The following is a 21,946-nucleotide window of genomic DNA, read 5'->3' as shown; positions in this document are numbered from 1 at the left end:
AATGATATTATACCAAACAATAGTAATTCAAATCAAAATTTGTATACAAACAACAGTAAATCTGTCGCTTTCAACAAATAGTTTTTTTATGATTGCTCGGATTTAATGAAGAATTTGAAAGAGAAACCTTAAAAAAAAAATGAATACACAAATGAGAGAAAATGAAAAATAAATTTAAAACAAAAACAAAAAACCACAACACTCCGTTTCTGTCACCACTCTCATTAATATGCATGGAATGCACTTTTACAAATGACTGTCAACCAAATGGTTCGACAGAACGTTCATTACTCCTTTGGGTTTGTTGTCAATGTGCATGAATAATAGAACTTCGTCTGTAAGGGAGGAGTGCCATGTAAAATGAAGATACAAAACTGACCAATCAGAGTTTAAAAAAATGACTAATCCAGTGCTTTCTCAACTTCCAATACAGACTCCGTGTGTATGAGTGTGAGGATCATCAGTGTAGTTTTTCCCTTTCCATATATTGTGTTCTTTGTTTTTATGTGGAAAAAACGTCGAAAACGTCAAAAAAAGTAAAGTTTTACTGTAAAAGTTAATTACATCATCAAATTACTTGAAAAATGTGAAAAAAAATTGTCAAATAATCAGATATAATCTTATACGCTGCTCAAAACCATTACGGTATATGCACTATTTATTTAAACTGATTAATTTTTTATTCAAATTTATTAAAATTTATTCTATGATTAACTCTTTTGACATAACTTTGTCAAAGAAACCATCAATGTTCTTTGTCAATGCTTTATCAATAAAAATGTTTAAAATCAAAATTAAATGAAAACTACATTTTGACTATTATATATATATATACTAGTTATAATACCCGGCGTGTTGCCCGGGTTTTCTTCAATGAGGTGTTTTTGGATCACGTGATATTTCCCTCTTTCTTTGAGGGACATGCAAACCGTGTCTAAGTTCACCAAAATTGCGACTTCCTGCATGACTCATGAAAGAAACAAATCCAGATTTAAAGAAACGTAAAAATAAATATATATTTTTCTTTTTTCATAAGGTGCTAGGTATTTCGATTCCCCCCACCCTTAGTCTATATCTTCTAGGCATTCGATTTTAAAACAACCTAAACTATATGAATTCATGCAGTTGAATATTAAAAGACAGGCTAGAATATTGAAGACATTAATTTTCATGCTAGATAAGATATAAATAAAAACTTGAAATCAATGTTATTGCATGGATATCCAACTCGAAAGTAGAGTTCCGGCTAATTATTTAATATCTAATTTTTTTGGCTTCCTATATCTCTAAGCGAATTCAATATTTCAAAAATCGAGTAATTAATGCATTTTTTTAAATTATTGATGTGACAGAAAACCTCTCCAAATTTTCTCATTATTACATTAAAATCGGCAATTTTAACATTGATTTCTATTTCCATTTTCCTGACCCTCAAAGCGATGCTGGGGAGATTATGACGTCTATTCGGAAAGCCTCATTGCGGAGAGTATTGAAAATGTGGCAAACCATTTTAAAGGCATAAACACGTCTGAAACGCATTGCTAGGAACCATGGTAACCAAAGTAAACGTTCATAAAGTGATTGTTGAGGCCCCAAAACCATTGTTGCCGGACAGTTTTTTGCCCATTTGGAGCATTTGCCCTATGCTGACGAAATTTTAAAGTAGCCTATCGTTCAAGTCGGGTCCCATTTGGTATATATGCAAAATTTGGCGACGATCGATCTAAAATTTTAGATTTGTAGAGAGAACATACACAGACACAGACAGAAAATCAATTTTATATATATAGATAAATATATATTGTGAGAAATGCATATATACTTGCTATAGACACCCTTCTCCTAATTTACGAAAAATTCTTTTTTTTACCTGTAAGCGAAATTCATGGGCAATATTGCGTGTCCGGCTGCTATATTGGAAAATTGAATGTTGTAGTAGTTACGAGTTATTACAATTATGAGTATTATTACATTTATAAAAATTGCAAAGTCCATCATGACAATACAACTTGAGAAATACTTTCTTGTAAATGTTTTGATAATTTATTCAAAATTATCACTAATTTTTGCGATATATGCTTTAATATTGATTTTCAAATTAATGGTCAAATTTACAGGTGTTTCATTGATCTTCTATTTCGTTTTTACGGAAATCCACAGCCATGATCTTCATAACTCAATAGCATAGCTAGGGTTTTCAGTACAGTGCTTGAGATATATTAAAAATTCAATTATACAAAGAAAGTAATAACAGCAATCTACAAAACTTGTCACTTGTCATTATTTAGAAATATGGACTTAAATTCTTATAAAAAAGATAAAAAATGGATACAAATTATTTTTATCTCCTAAAAACAATTGGAAACTTTCATTCCAAAAATCTTTATTGTGTTTTGTGATAACCATGTTTTTTTTTTCTTTTTTAATATATGTACTGATTTTTTAATCGCATAATCCCCGCAATAATGTATTCCGTCGATTTCTATCGTTGAAAATGAAAGAATTCCCTGCTTTTAAATTATAAAATATTATACCCTGATTAATCTCTTCTTGCAAAACGGAAAGCAGCTCAGAGAAACATAATGTCTAAATGTTCAAAAATATTATCCCCGGGGAGAAAGTCGTAAATATAAACGTTGCTAACAAACAAATGACCAGTTTATAACTCGTGTTAATAAGTTCGCGTAATTATTGTTCGTTAATCATTCTTCGCTGAGATGGACGGAAAGCGATTTGAGGGGAAGGGAGGGGGGGAGGAAATTCGTTCTCCCTCCCCGTCTATTTTGCTGAAACTGTGATTAAGTAAATTGAACATTAAAGTTGGGTGGGTAGAGAGGCCTCAATTTGCGACAGCTGCTGTTGAGAAATAAATTTCGAGAAGTAAATTAACATCCGATAAAAACAGCAAAAATTATTCTTTTGCGTTTATCTATTATTATTAGTCCATCAAATATTTTTATTCATTTTGTGAAATTATACTTCAAGCCAATAAAGTAAGCTATTCCGATTAACGTTATGAAAATATGGAGAAATGCATAGACAAATTCACTTAGGTGGTCGGAAAGGTAATAGAATAGACGTTGTTTTCATTAGATGCCCACAAAACAAAATATGATGGTTTTGGTTATTCCGGAGAATCTCGGAACGTCACCCAAACGAATACCGAGGGTCAACAGTATTTTAAAAATTCGTAAACATTGAATTAGTATAATTGAATGCTGTACTTAGAAAAAAATCTCACGAAGGAGATTTTTTACTTTCCGGTACAGAAAATAACTTTGGTTCAAATCCAATTTTTGTCGATAGAGGGTGCCGCACGAGAGTGAATCACGAGAAATATGCAATTCAGAGTCCTACAAAACACAGAGTGTACGATTAACAGCTCATTTCTGAATTTGGCGGCCACTGGCGCATACATAAGTATTTCATTGTGATGTTGACATTTTTGGAGAAAACACTAGTATTGAATTCTTTCTACCTGTGTTACGAATCACTGGGTGAAAATTTACGAAAGTTTTGGACACAGGAGAGATTAAAGAAAGGTTCTGTTCTAATCACTTCTGTAGCACAAGTTTATAGTACCCTCGATCGACAAAAAATTTGAAATAATATTTGGTACCAAAACTAAGCAAAATTCTCCTTCGTGAAAACAACTTTTTGCAAAGTGCTTTCAAATATACCAATTCCTACAATTCGCATGGATTTTTAAATTATTTACGAATTTTTTGTGCCTTCTATATTTTATCATTTCCTGCAGATAAATAATTATTTCCTCATTCATTCTCAATAAAGATTGTCAAGACGATGTGTTAGGATTGAAGTATCGAAAAATGCATGTGTACAGTTAAACTCTAGAGCTGCAGAAAAAAAAGGCATTGCTTACAAAATTGGGTATGCATGAAATGACAATACTGGAAAGGGAAAACAATTGCATGACATACTGAATATAAAAACTGAAATGAGAAAAGGTGGGATTGTGCACCTGCGAACGAATACAGAATTACTGGCTAGGAGAAGAGGGCACATGCAAGTCCGTTGTATTCCAAATATCTAAAAATACACTATTTTTACATGAGAATAGATGAATAAACAATCAAATTATAAATTATATGTAATACGCAAACAGCTAGGGTAAGTGTTATGCACTTCCTAGCCTGTTAGTAGTTATAGATAAAGAAGTGGAGTGTGAATATTGTGGTCTCAAGATAGTTACAGGTGAAAATACGGGACTGTAGGAGTAAGAGCCTTAAAAGTACATAAAGTAAGAAGGGTGAGCAACGGGTTTCAGTTAACAATGTGAATACATCGAGAATATTCTGAGCGAGTTTGGAGATTAATACAACATGCAATATTGATTGCGTATATTATGTATGTATATTACGTATATTATGTATGTATATTACGTATATTATGTATGTATATTACGTATATTATGTATGTATATTACGTATATTATGTATGTATATTACGTATATTATGTATGTATATTACGTATATTATGTATGTATATTACGTATATTATGTATGTATATTACGTATATTATGTATGTATATTACGTATATTATGTATGTATATTACGTATATTATGTATGTATATTACGTATATTATGTATGTATATTACGTATATTATGTATGTATATTACGTATGTATATTACGTATATTACGTATGTATATTACGTATGTATATTACGTATATTACGTATGTATATTACGTATATTACGTATGTATATTACGTATATTATGTATATATTAATATAATATGTAATACGTACATAGCTGTAATACGTTCAACTGGATTCACAATTTTTTTTTCACTTTTATTGATATATAATCTTTTAATTATAAAACTAAAAAATCCGTGGCAAATTCTTTTGGTCGGGCTTATTTGAAATCTTAGTAGCCGCAGTCCCTTATATCCCATACTATTTTCATTCTTATGTTGTATATCATCTTAACAAATGTTTAGAGACCCGAATGCCAGATTATGGCTAAGGAGAGAATTTAAATGTGTCTTCTACATGGAGAAATTCTCAGTTGTGGATTGAAATTTCTATTTGAAAGTGTCGTTCCGAGTTCAAAACTGATTAAATTATGAATTCGTGTGCGCGAATCCAACTTATATGTTTAATCTTTTCTATACTTTGTCTAGAACCTACGACTTTGCTAATACCTCGAATTCGAAGTGGAGATCACGAGGTCAAATTCATCGCCGGAGGAAGCGCCGAGATGAACTGTATCGCCCAGGGTTATCCCGTCCCTACTTACTCTTGGTATAAACAAGACGGCCCTAGATTAATTCCCTTAGCTACCAATAGACGATTTCAAGTAGTTCGTTCGAAGCTGCTCCTGCATAAAGCTCGCCCCCACGATTTCGGCACGTACATCTGCGTAGCGAACAACACCGCAGGGGAGGACAGAGTCCATATTCAGCTAATTCTGGACGGTGAGTTTTCGAAAATTATTGTATCGAATTGAATTACTGCCGTCGATATAGCGTAAGTTCCATCAAGTTCCTGTAACGTATAATTGAAATCGGAATATGTAAATAAGGTTGAACTCACAGTGAATTCATAATATGAACATGCTCTATATGCTAGCTGTATTTTGAATAGAAGAAGAGATGGCATATACATGCATTAAAAAAAGAAAAAAAGTGTAGATATGCTTCATTCTTTCTTTAAGAAATTGAAGAAAATATATTGAGAAATATAAATTTTGAAATATCGAAAAAGTATTGAATAATAATACCGTATCATTATGCAATTGCATGCGTAATTCACAGTTCCATATCAAATTGACAGCAGTTCTGATTAGAAGGTTCAAGAGGTAACCACTTTAAAACCAAAATTAGATTTTATGGAAAATTAACTTGGATTCGTTAAGTGTACAGTGGCTTTTCACCCAGTATACTGAAACTATATCGCTTTTATTTACGGCTGTACAGTCGTTATACACAAAAAAATTGGATGTACGTCGGGATAGTAGTCCTAAAATATGGCACCACTACCTCATTCGCGAAAAAAAATCCTGTAAAATCGTTTTACCCTTAAACGATTCGATTAATTATTTAGGATTCTTAAAATATATTATTAAACTACGTTCCTCAGCATAACATATGAAGGAAGTGATAAAATATCAATAAATTCCACGCGTGAAATATTTCATGCTCATTCGGTTGATGCAGTTGATTCTGAATTTCTAAATAATTCTCAGGATACAAAGTATCCACACTGATACTAAAAAACAGCGGTGGTAATTCCTTTTCGAAAGCCATCCAAGAAGAAATCAGTGCTTTTTGTTATTCCGTAAACATCATAGTTAAAGTTCGGGATTATAGAATACATGGGTAATATTTATAAATGTATATGTATTGAAGAATCCAACGTATAGGTACAAAAAATGTACGCCCGCGGTCAAAATTTTTGCATGCCTCAGACAATAGGTGTACCTTCCCGCTTCCTCTGGTTATGTTTTCATTAAAAACATAATAAATAAACACTACGTAATTACGCGTAACATTGCAATGTGTGAACATCGATTTTTTTAAACTTTTTTTCAACGGTTCTGGCTCATTAATAGTGCAGTACTCACAGTACAGTGGGTCAAACCATGGATCGTCTAAGCCCTAAATGGAGTTTAAATGAAATTCGGTATTCTCAGCACGGTGGATTATACGATCTGTAGTTCAGTTGGCGATATTTGCTTGGAGGTCGTAGGCAACAGAATTCTCTCTCAACAGAGCTGATTGAATTGTTTGAGGAAGTAAACAACGCGACTGTGGAATTGCATTGTTTATCTTGCTTACATTTTTGATTGTTCTTCCAAATTCTCAAACAAGTTACACATAATTTTTACGTATAATTAAAGATTACTTAAATAATATTTAAGAGAAGTTTCAAAATATCCCCCATCCATCTCCTACAATTCGGAAAATCGGACTGAGGGAAATCGACCTGTCGAATGTGACACGAAAAACCACAACATATAGAACTTCCATAAAATTCCGCTGCAACAACTTCTATTCGATTCATCTATTGAGTTTTGATCAATCACCCGGTTGAACAATTTTGGTTCACATACATATACATTTCAAAAGCATCTTTCTCACCCCTCAAAAATGTAACTTTCAAATCACGTAGTTACTTCTCAAGAATTTCGCGGACCGACAGTGGTCCGTAGATCAGCGGTTGAAGAACACTGTTCTATATTAGAGTATATAACTCTAGTGTATCGAAATGTTTTTACTCCTTTTCAATTCCGTCTGGGGCAACACGTTTCACACGTCGTATTTTATTTCCATATCTTTTTCACACAATGGCAAAGCGTCATCTATCGATGGTTAACTCAGGTTCGAGATAATCGGAGAGCAGCCAGCAGACTCGGGTTCTTGCTATCAACTTCAGGCAAACTGCAACGAAGACATTGAATTGGATCATTGGATCTCATTCGTAATTGCAAAAGTACTTATTACTTGAAAAATATATTTAATCTCTTTAAAATCCACATCTTGAAATCTTGATCCCCAACATTGCTATACTACCGACTTCTATCTAATAATACACCAATACCCCTTCCTTTGGAATAATTCGAACTATTGTAATTAGTTTAAAACGATCCTTGTCCCAACTATAGTATTATTGTACTAGATACATGTTAAATTACTAAAAAAACCCAAATGTGAAATAATTTTTCTATGTGACAACTTCCACACGACTATGTGCATGAGTCCTGCGGTCGGTTGGACCAAATGAAGTTCATCGACTTATAAAAATTAATAAACATGCATCATGCAATAAAATTGCAGTGTAAAAATAATACAAGAACATGAAGCACAAAAAAATTATACTTCCATAAAAATGGGGCCGAAGGAGATTATGGAAACAGATAAAATTACATATATAATATATATCGAGAATAATTTACTCTTTCCCGAAAGAAAATAAAAATAGTATTTAAAGAACCACACATATATCTCCAGGCTAGATTCTGGCATAATTCAAAATATCTCCAGGGCAACTACAAATCACTTTCATTAGAATTCTCGAGAGTATTTTAAATTACTCGGTCTTCCGAAGGTTATTGCTGATTCGCTTCCCATTTATATCGTATCTCATGCGCAATAGCATTTATTTTTTGCTATCATAAGCAATTTTTTCTAATGGATCCGAGACGATTTTTTTTATTTTGTTAGCAATACAATTTGTGCAAGGTTCGTATATTTATATCCATTTAATACGCATGATCGAGTCTTTTTTTTTCAAATAAAGAGATATATTTCTCTAAATATTTCATATTGGAATAATGCTACTTTTTTATAATGGTAAAAGCCATTAGAATGGAATTGAATGTTCCTGGGTGCTTTTTAAACTCACGGTATCAATGAATATTTATTGTTTCTGCTCCAATTTATGAAAAATGGTGATAAATTTCAAGTAGGTGATCTGTTTATTGTATATAATGAAATTATTTCTTAAATGGCGAAATTCAATAAATTGTAGATGATCGGAAAGTTGAGGATATTTTTATACGAATAATAATTTTATTATTTTTATTGCGTGGGGAGTCCAGTATATGTCTGGTCTTAAAAATTCTTACGCTGTACATTGAGGCCGTTGTGGTATGGATAAATTTCTGGGCATTGTCCTATAACCCGAATTAGTGAATTGATTAAATCAAGGTATCCAACTACGTTTGAATGCACTTTTCCATAAAATGGTACTGGAGGGAACTTGAAATTTTTTTGATAGAAAGCGTCCCAAGATCCGGAAAACAATGATGAATTAATATTCAAAACACGATTGCAAAAAATTATATGAATGGAATGTTTTGTTATTTTCCACATAAATCGTTTCACATTCTCACATCGTCTGTAAAACACTGTAATTAGACAAACATATATGGCAGAAATTAGATTCCGGTTAATAACACTAACATTAACCTTGTATTTGTATTTATAATGTATATTACAATATTATATTCAAAATTTTCTAACGACACAATAAAAATATATTTTTAGAGATCATGTTTGAAGTTCAAGTTAAACGTGAAAAATGGCATGCTTCGGCAATGGTTTTAGTCAGGGATTCATCATCATCAACAGTAACCACACATTTTCAACCCCCTACTAGATGAAGGTCTTCTCTAAATTTTCCCATTTTTCTCTGAATCTTTTGACATCCAGTTGACTCCAGCCACTTTTCTGATCTCGTCGATCCATTTTGTTTGGGGACGCCTTCTCGGACGTTTAACATTACGGTGATATCAATCCAGAATACCTGTGGACAGCATACACGGTTTAAACACTTTTCCTTTCAGGCGTAATGGCGTGTGGTTTTTCAAAATTACAGATTTTCTCCGAAAGTGCTCCATCCGATTATGATTCTTCTGTTTATTTCATTAACGATTTTGTTGTCCACAGTAATTTCTTGTCTCAGGTATAGGTAGCTTTCTACTTCTTCTATCTCTGTGTTGTTGAGCAAGATCATCTTCTTCAACGCAAAGGAGTTCAATATAACATTAGTCTTTTGCAGATTCATTTCCAATCGTCAATTAAACAAAACAAGGCCTGTTTTGGAAAAACAAAAAACATAGATTTAAAGAAAAATGAATAAAAGTAATAACAAAAATCAGTGTTTTGTTCCAAAATGATGTTTTGAACGTAGTCGGATACTGAATTCTTGATTTCCATGTTTAACCGTAAATATGGCGTGTATAATATAGCCATGGGTATACAAATTAGTTATTTTTTTTATTAGGGGTAACTGTGTGAGAATACTTCACTTAATTCATTTTAATTCAAATATGGACTATGTTTAAATATGAAATATGTTGGTTAAATTTTATTGGGTTGATTGAAAGCGATTAGAGAAAATTCCCATTACCTTTTGAACTTTCTGATAATTTTTAGTTGTCTTTTCGGTTTTATTTGAATAAGGTGTGACTTTTAGAAGCTTTGACTTCGTTATTACCAGATTTCACTAATTCGCAGGCCAGAAACCCGTATGGATTAAGAGTAAGAGCCAAGGAGACAATGGTAAAATAATCGACGTAAAAATGTATAATAGTATATATAATAAATGTTCCATAAAATAATGAATAGTTGGCATGTGTTGAAGTGTGAGAGATTTTAGAAATATCTAAATCACAATGTATACAAAATATATATACAGCGTCTCCACCGTGACGGGAAATAAAGAAACAAAGACTCCGTCCACAGTACAGAGCAGTTTTGTTCCTCCTTTGTTTTACGGAATATGCAATATACACACACAGAAAACACACAGAGGCTCCACTGCTACGGGGATAATCAAACAGAGCCTCTGTTGACAGTGCTGTACGGTTACATTTGAATTAATCACGTATATTATTTACATTACAAAAATTTCCCTTTTTTATACTATTGCTATTGGGAATGCACATAAACCTTACTATGAAGGCAAAAAATATTAGAAACAAATATCACCATGAACTCATACAAATATTCAAGGTTACAAAATTATTATCATACTATTTCGAGGTAAGAGTGCAAGGCGATCTTCCCTTGAAAAAATCTCACCACAGAGAGCAACATCCTTTCAACGCTAAAAAATATTCAATCATTACACTTCATCCGCGATTTGAAATACAGATGGCAGCACTAAACATTCACACACACAACACCATACTTGCGCTCAGATTGCCAGGTATACGCACTCACACTTCCGGCACAACTCAATCGTTAGTAAATTGCTCATGGCGATAGACCGCGGTTGTGCACGGTTTGAAACAAAGAAAAGAGAAAAGTATGTTATAGCATGTTCATATGTACGAAAGGTTTTTAAGAGCTGGCTGATGCGAAGTTATATTTATGAAAGAGAGAAAATTCACTTCTGCTTGCTGTGAATCTAACCCACGTCGTCTAACTTTCTGGGTGATTGCTCTAAACCACGAAACTACAAAGACAACGAATATTTGTCTTTTCTTGGAGCTCGTGTGCACTGAACGGGACCGTACATGAACGGTCGGACCTATCTTAGGATAAAGCTCGCAACTGCTAACACTGCCACCAGCGACTTATCCAAGGGTCATGTCACTCTTAGCTGACTATACGAAGGGTTTTTAACAGCTGGCTGATGTGAAGATATATTTAGGAACGAGAGAAAAAAGCCAACTGCCCTAGCGGGGAATCGAACCCACCGTGTACAGGTCCGTGTACAGGTCCGTGTACACTCCCGTTCAGTGCACACGATCTCCAAGGAAAGATTACGATATTCGTTATCTTTACACTCTAGCGGTCTAGAAGTGCTCAACTGGAAAGTTAGAGGACGTGGGTTCTATTACACGCAAGGGCAGTTGAATTTTCTTTTTTTCCTAAATTCATCTTCGCATTAGCCAGGTGTTAAAAACCTTTCGTATGGATAGCGAAGACTGGCATCATCCTAGGATGTGCTTGGCTAGTGCGAACGCCAAGGGTGAAAGTCATTAACATTGGTTAAAATGTTAATTAATGTCAAATAGTAAAAGTAGAACCATATTTTAATACACTAAATAAAAATTTTGTTCAGAACTTAAACTATGGAAAATTCTACCAAGTACATCATAAATCTATTTACAGGCATCAAGCAACTAAAAGGGTTTGATTCAGCTTTATTTATAAAATAATACATGCATTTAAGAAGCTGAAACGCATAAATTTGTTTACACCTTGTTTCAATATTGTTTTAAAAGCTTTATAAAATATTTTTATTTGATTTATTCAAATGGAAATATGAATATGGAAATTTTTCGTTCAATATTGTCAGAAGAATTTTTGTAATATTTTAGTTTAGAGATAAACGCTTTAGTATATTCAAGATAATATTTTATTCTTTATCTTTTATCTATGAAAAACCCCATACATACTTTGCTGTCTTATCTATCGATTTATTCATCTAATAAATTGCGCATACAAAATGGAACTCGAAGATAACACTCTATATGACATTGATAATTGTATTTTCTTTTCTGGTAATAGAAGTCATTTGGTTTACATGAAATGAGTATCATCTTTCACTCCGAATACAAAAAATACTGTGGGACTAAAATATTGAAGCTAATTAACAAAACGCATAGATTACGATATATAACCATTTTGCAGCATTAAAAACTAATAGGTGTAAGAATTTCTTGTTATATCACATATCCATAGACATTTTGACGTTTAGAACGACAGCGACAGTGGAACTCGGTTGACACTACTTATTATAAAATATAACATTTTCCCACATCAGCAGTTACTGCTTACATCCACGAGACGAAATAAAAAAAATAGGAAATTGAACAGTAACGTCTTGCAAATTTTAAACACAAGGAACTATAGAAACGAAATTCTACTGAAGTATAATTTATAATGCGGTTGTTTTTTTTTTCTATCAGTGAATCTGTTGGGCTCTGATTTTATACCGCGAGTGGATTGAAGGCTCCGGAACTATGTGATATAGTGATGCCTGAAACTAGTTCTTCTGGGAAAAGGGCAGTCTCTTGTTAATAAAAGCGTTCTTCACTCACTATAAGAAAAATCATTCAACTCTGAAAAAAAATGTGTGAGGAACGACGGACATATTACATGAACATGCAATATTTTTTGCCCGTAGCAATGTTTTAAATTAAGCTTGGGATTTGGATAAACACTAGTGAAGTGCAGGTGCACCTTTACGTCATAGAAGAGGAAACTTTTTTTTAGATGCATTTGTTTTGGGGTTATATTTTCGAATATTAAATTTTATGAAAGAATTTACTCACACCGAGAGAAAAAAATTGCATGCTAATAGAAAAAAAAAATTATTTGACCACCTGTAAAAAGCATGGAATTTCTAACGTGATTTAATAGCAAACCTAGCATTCTTTTAGAAATTCTGGTTATAGTCCTAATCACGTATTAACAACGTTCGTGTTAAAAGAGTTCACCTATTTTATGTATAATGTTTTTAGAAGAACTCTATAGATGTCCGTGTATATGTTCGAACTATAAAGAAGTATGTATATTATATATATAGAAGAAATATGTGTATATTATATATATATATAATTTTTTTATTCCACAAAACAAGCATATAATACTGTATATCATATACTAATATCTACAAATACTTCGTGATCTCAAGGAACTGGAAAGTCTTCCCAGCAGGCCTAAATAAATTTGTTTAATGAATATTTTTCAGCAACAGCGTTTGTATATTTATTAGATACGTATTATTGCGTACTTTTGTTTATATATATATATATATTTTATACATTATTTGTAGTAGAACTATGTACTCTCCTGCACTGTTGAAATATATTCCATGCATATGTATATGTATGTGCTATACAGAAGAATAATTTCCGATACCGAAAGAAAAATAATTCTTAAAATGGGCGTTTGATAACTGTCTTTTCTTATCTCGTTAGAAAAGGGCATTCGTAGTTTACATTTCCTTTAAGGCACACAATTTCGGGAAGAAAGGAAGGCAGGTTCTAGAGAGGAAAGGAAAAAAGAAAAGAAAAGATAAAAATTCACTTTCTTGGTAGAACGAAGATGGAGGATGGGGAAACTCACTTTTGTAGCGATAAAATATCTTGTTGCTTGTTTCCCCAATATACTAGTACTTATTCGAGCCTTTGCTAAGTCTTCAGCGTTTTATCACCTTACGACTCCTGTACTACCTCCCACGTTTTTATTCGTTCTCCCTCTTATTTCCGCGTGAATCTCCCCAAGAATGAATGTTTGCTGTTCGAAAATATTTATCGATTTACCCACAGGCTCTTAAAAACTCACTGTTTACATTTTTGCCACTTTTCTTCCTATTCTTTTCTCTTGTTTCTCTTTCCTTTCAGCCTTATCAAGCTACCGTGCTTTGAGATAATGGAATTTCTTTTTTCCTTATAATACTCGAAATTTTTATTCTATCTTTTCTTTCGAAATTCTCAATAAAAGTTTCGGGACGAAAAGTGTATAAAGAGGAAATGAAATATACTAAATAAGTTTCCGAGTTCGAATGTAATTTTCACTTTAAATTATTCAGAAATGTATGTTAATATATTTTTAGAAATATCAAACTTCGTTACTTTGAGTTTTGTTCGTTTTTTCGTACTGAGTAATTTAAATTCATGGAAGTTGTCATGCGCATGTGATAACAAAATCGAATTGCAGTAAGGTGAGTTTATTGCAAAATAAATAATATGTGCGTGAAATTTTCTGAATGATGAGGGATTTCTGGTCTATGTTGAAGCTGAGCCAAAAAAAAATTCCTGATTTATGACATGTAATTTTTTAGCTCAGTACTATATTCACTGAAATAGACATCGCAGAGGCACATATACCTATTTTTGATAACGAGCACACTGGATTTATCAAAAATCACATATTTTTATACTGAAGTACTTCTTTTTCTTAAATTGGTATAAGAAATCAAGCACGGAAACTTATTTCCCAGTTTCAATCAAATAAAGAATTAAATGGCATTTAATAATAACATAAATACAATACATTCTCCGTACAAAGACCTGATGATAAAAACTTGTATTCATTCCTCGCATATAATAGAGATGATATCATAATCAAAGTGCTTTGATACAGTTCAATTGAAAATATTTTTAGATATTTAGTTTCATAATAAGTTTTTATTAATTTTGTTTATCATTGAGTGATTTATGTGATATTTTACCAGATGGAAAACACTCATTGCTTCGTTTTTTTTTTTTTCATTAGTGACCCAATAATTTACAACCACTCTAATATATACTTGTCATAAAATAAAATTCTTCAAATGTCTGTCACGTATTTACATTCTGACATTTTCTAGTTGATTTATATTAATTGTACATATAGGATGCATAGCTAACACCTTGCATCGCAAATTACTGGTGAACCGTTGATTCTAGAGGAATTATTTCAGTTGGAAAAAGTATCCATATATAGTATATAAAGTATCCACACAATATAGACTTCAGATACGTTTATTGAACATTTTAAAAAAATCAACTTTTTATACGGACAGTTTGCCTTGAACCCAAGGTGTTGCGTTGAACCCAAGAAAAAAATCCGTGTTTCCAAATGCAATATTCTGTGGGATATTTTAATTCGAAAACAAGAGAAAAGTTGGGAGGAACACCATCAACTAACGGTCACAATTCTTTCTGCCTTTTTTTTTTATCCTGCATCGATGTGTTTTGCGTTTCTCTGGGTAAACCAAAATTCCTGTCTTTTCTGTAATATTTATTACACTGTGGTGTCTGGCCTAATGTACCAATAAAAAAAAATTACTTTACAATGGAAAAGTTAAATTAATGCACAATAATGTAATCTATAACACATTTTTGTGAATCGCATATGCACAAACCATAGCAGAAGATCAATAGTTGCTCTTTTTTTTTACATTACTGTGTACATATCATATTTTCAACATTTAGGAATAATATACTCATAGACCATTCTCAATATTCGTAATGTCTGAAAATTTTCAGACAAAGAATTTCTCTTTGTTCCCGCTCTCTAATCATAAAAAAACAATACAATACATCCGGAATATAATGAATAAATTTACTGAAGCCATTGTTACAGTATATAATTATTCAATATGATTTGGATATCGCAGAAATATTTCGGGAAGAATCATAATAATATGCAAATCATCACACATTCAATGCCCGTGAAACTGAAATTCATTTTACAAAGTTGTTTTCTATTCAGAAAGGGGTGGGACACGGTGGATAAATTATTGTTATAAAATTCAACGTGAGCATTACGAAGTTATATTTTATCAAATGGAACTAAAATATTTCGATTAGAGCATTTACTAAATTTCAAAAAATTGTGTTCTCTCACTGAAGCGGGGAAAAAAATGGAGGGAAAAAAAGTATATGGATATCAGAAGAGTCTTTCGATTCTTTTACGAGTCCATATATATATAAAAACACATCTATAGCTGTGCCTTGCAGCATCCGTTATGCATTCATAGCCTATAAGGGAAAGTGCAGTGAATATAGATGCATCAACAGTCTTGCTTATGATTTTCTTTTTCGGCTGTTGTTTTCGTTTCCTGAAAACAGGGCGGTAATGTTTTTTCTCGTGCCACAGCACGTTCCGAAAACCATTTTTGAATGAATAAAAGTTTTCTTATTTTTTACTCCTTTTTTCCTGCAGAAAATACAAGCTAAGTTCTCTCTCATTCTTTATTATATTCGCTCAGTGAATGGAGGAAGAAAAGTTTTCTTAAACCATTTTTCTTCTTTAGTTTAGGAAGTTCCCAGAACATTTACTCTTTACTGCGATCAATAAATATTTCACGACCAAAGGAAAATTTCCTTTTTTTTAACATTTCAATTTTTTTTTTTTTTTTGCTTCTCTCTCTCGTTTTCGTACATCAGCTATGTGAGAGCCGGAAAAGTGGTATGGAGGGAGTTATAAAAGCTATCGTAGTAATGGCCTTTTCGCGCAAAGAATTTCCGAAAAGGAAGCGCTAGACTTTTCGTTTTAATGCTCGAAAATTTTCTTCTCAACCGCATTCCTTTGTAGTAAAAGTCGTTTTTTTTTTCCTTTCTCTCTCTCTCTTACGGCCCAAAACAAAATTAGTCGAGCTGGTAAAATCTTGCTTACAAGTAATTACCCGAAGGTCTGGGAAATTAGCTCCTAATTGCGGTGCGTCTGATAATATATGTTAAGGAGCGATAAGAATCAAGAGAGATTAGCAATGATTAGAAACCCAACGGTAAGTATGGAATTCAACAACAAAAAAAGAATAGATGCACGCTTTACCCATCGAAGCTATTACGAATCCCTTCCTTTCTTTCTCCCTTAGCTTCCTTGTATATACGTTATTCTTTCAGTCTCAGATGGTTTTAGCTATATGAGATCATTTTTCCTCTGAGACTTGGCATCTTCAACACACATAAAAATTCACGAGGGGAATAAAGAATCATCCTGAACTAACCTGCTTACATGGTACAGATGCTATTCGACATTAAGAAATCTTGGCTTCTTGTATGAAAAATTTGAAGAAAAAAAACAGTAACGTTTCATATTAACATTTTTGTGAAATCATAAAAAAAGATGTATGCGTATTTTAATCTAGTTCTAGAGATATAATTTTTATAAGTTAGCTATGAACAAAGAAGGATGTTTTGCAATTAATGCTTTACTTTCCAGTCTTTGATTGTAAATATTTACAACTATTTTTCCGGACGCTCCAGAAGATCAAAAATATAGGATATTTCATTTCACTAATGATATTTTTTTTATTTAACAACTCATAGGAATTATTTTGAACATTTCTATATTGTGTATGTAAAGCATCAGGGGTATATTTTCAATTGTGAATACTTTATAATAGTAGAAGTACACTTGGGGGAAAAGTAAATTTAAAAGTAAATATTTTGATATTGTTACATCTTTGGAATTATTTTTACCAGCTATAGCTTCCCGCGTATACATTTATATAAAATGCCTCAAAGAGACAGTGGATATTAATCATTTCATAATGTTCAAGATTTTATTTTTAAAGGTTTTACTTTTTTTTCCTTCAAATGACTGTATTATATACACTCTATGAAAGTCTGTATTCAGAGATTGTTGTTTTGAATGCATTTTTGATTTAGAATCGATGTAAAAAAAATCGATTTGAAAAAAGTTGTCAATTTTTTCCTTAGTTGTGAACAACATCATGAAAAACTTTAACAGTAGAAATACTGAACATTCAATGACCGGACACACTTCGCATTACATCTTAAAGAGATATTGAAGCAATGCCGAAGGATGGGTGTATCCGGATATATTTTCTTGATTTATTTTAATATCAGAGTAAATCACAAATTTCAAATCAAAAATTGATGTAAATCATAAATAGATTCAATCCTAATGGTGTATAAATACCTCAGATCCGAATGCGTTTTACGTAGTTTAATCTGCTTATGAGGAGTTCATTATGGTTATTAGTGGTGATGACACGTGAAAACAAGAGGCTGCATATATTTCATATAGGTGTGTAAATGAAACTGTGGTCTTGTACAATGAAGTGGAAATTGTGGGAGACTAGAAATCATGAAGAACCTCAACATTAGAACTGCAGAAAATGCAACTATATGCATATTGAAGCTCGACGAAAGGCGCGTGAAAAGATCTGAGGTTAGGGTGCTCCAAAGCACGAAAGCTTGTCGTCGCGCAAAACGAAAAAAAATTAATGTCACCAGTAAAACTTTAAGCAATAGTGAAAGTGTTTCATATGCTGAAGGAGAATTTTGACGATTTTTATCAAGAATTCTGGTGAATAATGCCCATATTATGCAATTTTTTCGTTTTTCTGCAATTTCTGGAAATTGACATTTTTTATACTCGTGCGTGCGATAACTCAAAACTAATTAACCAATTTATTGAAATTTTGCAGTGTTATAAGTAGTGGCATGGTGATGAAAATGAGAACCAAAGATATTTCAGATATTTTCATAAATACCGCATATTCGCATATGTTAAAATTTTCAAATTTAAATTTTATTTTGATTATCATTGATTTCATGGATTTTAAATATTTTGGTTCATTTTCATAGATGAATTGTTCTTTTCATTCTGTGTCTGTTTTTATTTTGTTATAGTGATATCAACTCATTAAATCCTGTGTGCAAGGCAATGATACATTTTCACATTTTATGTTTTTTTCTCAATTTTAAAATTTTATTTTAAAAAAATAATGAAGATATCAAGTTACACACACACACTTGAAAATATAAATCACACTTCATATATTATGGAATATAATTATCAAGTTTCAAATATATTGGTTGTTAAATAATATTTTAAACGTAATTTCTAATAAAGCATACTTTCGGAGTAAACTCACCATGTTAAAAGGGTATAAGACCCCTTAAGATATTAAACATTTTTCACATTGAAAATTACGTTAATAATAATAACATAATTCACATAATATTCGACTTCGTTAGTAGGCAAATTACGAAACAATTTTGAAGAATGTATATATTGTTTCCCAGTGGATTGCTGGAAGGACATTTCAGTTCCTTGAGGCTACAAAGTGTATGTATTATGTGTGTATGTATTTTGTTAAATATACATTGTTATATGTGTAACATATGTGTAAATTTGTAATTATATGTTTTAAATTTGTGGTATAAAAAAAAATTACTTAAAGAAAAAACCAGTAAAGTACGGGGATCTATGTATGAATCTCGTAGGAGGTGCAGTGGTTGTCGGCTGAAGGCGATTTTTCTGAGGTTTTTCAACCTCAGAAAAATGAATGAGTGACCGGCCACGAATGTCAGAGAGTCTCTAATTTGTAAAAAGTCTATCCGCCGAGAACAGACAGACCTTCAACACAATACTTACATAGCAAGGAAATTCAAGCATTCACCATTTTCACTTTAAATCATGGAAAACAGATTGCAGCGTAAGCAAGAAAACGAAATAAGAACAACTCTGACAACATAAATACGTTAGGGGCTACGCATACACTCGTTTACATTGCGGCATGTACCAATCGTTCAAAACTCCGAGAGGAATGTGCACGAGGTGCCTGTGCAGTTGAATAGAAGTAGCGGTACTTTAACCAACGCGGATATCATAGATATGTCTAGTATGAACATGTAAATCATATCAAGTCTAGAAGAGCGCATGGTATCGGACGAAACACATACCCATTGATAATTTTTTTTTAATGAGCAAAACGCATCGTTTGTTTATCCAATGCAAGAAAATTGAAACGGTTTCGAAAGCTTAGTTCGAGTATCTGATATGAAGTATTTTAAGCATGTCTATATGACATCAGTATAACAGCACGTTTCCACTCAAAAGCATTTATATACTAATTTATTGTGTTTCTTTATTTCAAAAAAGAAAACGCAGATAATGCGGTATCGGGTAGTACTTTAAGTTATTTTCGTAAATCTATACTAAGTAAGAATTGTTCGAAATAGAAAATCGAGCACACCACTTGTAATCCCATAGGAAACCCGAAGTAAACAAATGGAAGGGACTTGGATGAAAGTGAATTAAGGGGTAAAGGGTTGAGGCAGAAAAATCCTTCACCTTTTCTTCCTTAATTCCCAAAGCAGAAGAAGTCTACTTAAAACACTACCTTATCCGAGGCCTTTCAAGAAGAAAAATTGCTTAACGATTTCCAAGAAAATTCGCTGCGGCTTCAGCACTTTATTTGTACTGGAGGACCGAATCGTACTGGGAAAGATGGAAGAGCACTCGAAAGTCTTTGAAAGGAAAGAAAAGACAGAAAATAGTTAACTCGTCATCCTGGAAGAACAGAAAGAAAAGGAGCAAGAAAAGAGACAAGCCTGTAAAAAAAAAGAAAAGAAAAGGAGAATTCCACGTAAATACACGTCTCCCGGAGAAACTAATGGACTTCCTAATTTAATCAGACGTGCTGACATGTTAATTCTTCAGTTAACCGCGAGGTTCTCAACCGGTGACAGGGCCATCGAGTCCGTTAACTAGTGACTCGGAAAAGATTGTTCATTCCTGTTAATGAGAAAGAGGGTGATATTTGGGAAGGTCTATTCATTAGAAGTAATTTTCAAAGGTGGGAATCACTCCCGCACGAACGGAGAACATCTGCCCTTTATCTGCTTCGAGTTTTAATCTTCCTTATGTATTTCCTTCTCTTTCTTGAGATTTCTCTGGAGTGTCTTCATCCAAATAAATTCGGTCCAAAACGTTATTAACGCTGTGATACCCAGAATAAATGTCGCATTCATTAATAGCTCTCATGGGACATTGTGAATCCGTCATCATTGTGGGAAATTTAGCAGGCCGTATACCCCCATGTTTTCATTACTAAACTGTTGTTATAAATTGTGCAATACTAATTTACGACGAATGCAAGGAGCCAAATGAACAAAAATTGTGTTTTCCATAACGTGTGGGCGGTAAGTCGTGACTGTTCATTGGTGGAACTTTTCGATGTGTGTTTGTCAATTATTACATTAATTAGCTTTTTAATAAAATGTTGATCATATTCCATGATTCAGAAGGCGAGATATTCAAGATATTTTAGAATTTTTCGAGACATGTAGGATTGTCTATAACAGTGGCTACCAAATTAGGGTGCCTGGACCCCACGGGGGTAATTGTAGAACCGGTCCAAATGTAGAACTATAAAATAAATTAAAACTCTCGGGTCTAATCCCGAGCCTGACTCCGGATGCCGTTTTTGTTCAAGGGAACTGAGCTCGAGTCTGACTATGGTTTAACTTTTAACTCTAGTAGCTATAAAATGGCTGAATATATATGTTCCCAGTGTTTTTAAAATCTTATAATTCCAAAAAAAAAGAAGTAAATATAGATATATATATACTTATAAATGTGTGTGGTAGTAGCCAGTGAATGTAGCTTTATGAAATGATGTAGAAGTAAGTATAGCTGTGTGAAACACATTTGTCTTCCTACGTGAGGTAGCTATGTTTGTTGATGACAAAATGATTTTTTTTAATAAAAACCATTTTTAGATATTTGTACAACACTTGGACACGTTTATATTCAGAATTGTTTGAAATTTTATGTTAAAAAATTATGTTTTCTTGTGCGTAACTTTTTTTAAACTCTAAAACATACTTTTTTAATTATTTCTCCTTAAATATTAATTATTAGTACTTTTAAATAATTGCTGTATTATGAAAGAAAAGAGTTTGAAATTTCTACTTAAAAAAACTGTTGAGATGTATATATTCGAAGTATTTTTAAAAAAAATCATGAAAACTGCCAAAAACCCTCAGTCCACAGGGACAAACAGTCGAAACAGCTCAGACCCGAAAGGGTTAATGCAAAGTTGTAGAAATAATGTAAAGAGATGACTTAAAAAGAAAAGTTTTAGTTAAATTAAAAGTGCAAGCACCGCTGCAACATTGGTAGACTGCAGCGGTAATATTGTTGTAATTTGGCAAACATTTTGCTTGTGGAGACAAACCTAGGGAGAGGGGGTTATGAAAAGT

At 32.5% G+C, this 21,946-nt stretch overlaps 1 protein-coding gene across 4 annotated transcripts in view; it reads left to right on the top strand.

Annotated features, from left to right (window-relative positions):
* LOC149078978 (cell adhesion molecule Dscam1-like) overlaps positions 1-21,946 on the top strand; it is a 297,831-nt gene that overhangs the window by 76,928 nt on the left and 198,957 nt on the right. For all 4 annotated transcript variants that reach the window (XR_016193869.1, XM_089241221.1, XM_089241220.1 and 1 more), the window contains exon 5: positions 5,154-5,447. Coding sequence is in view for 3 of the 4 variants with exons in the window: in XM_089241221.1 (XP_089097347.1) it covers positions 5,154-5,447 (294 nt within the window). In the remaining variant the exon portion in view is untranslated. The remainder of the gene's footprint in view (positions 1-5,153; positions 5,448-21,946) is intronic.

The sequence above is a fragment of the Pholcus phalangioides genome, unplaced genomic scaffold, assembly GCF_987345545.1.
Source record: "Pholcus phalangioides strain wild (caught in Gottingen) unplaced genomic scaffold, Ppha-v1.0 ptg000013l_1, whole genome shotgun sequence".
Lineage (NCBI taxonomy): Eukaryota > Metazoa > Arthropoda > Arachnida > Araneae > Pholcidae > Pholcus > Pholcus phalangioides.
Note: the sequence above shows the minus strand (reverse complement) of the source record. Positions and strands in the feature narration are given on the sequence as shown.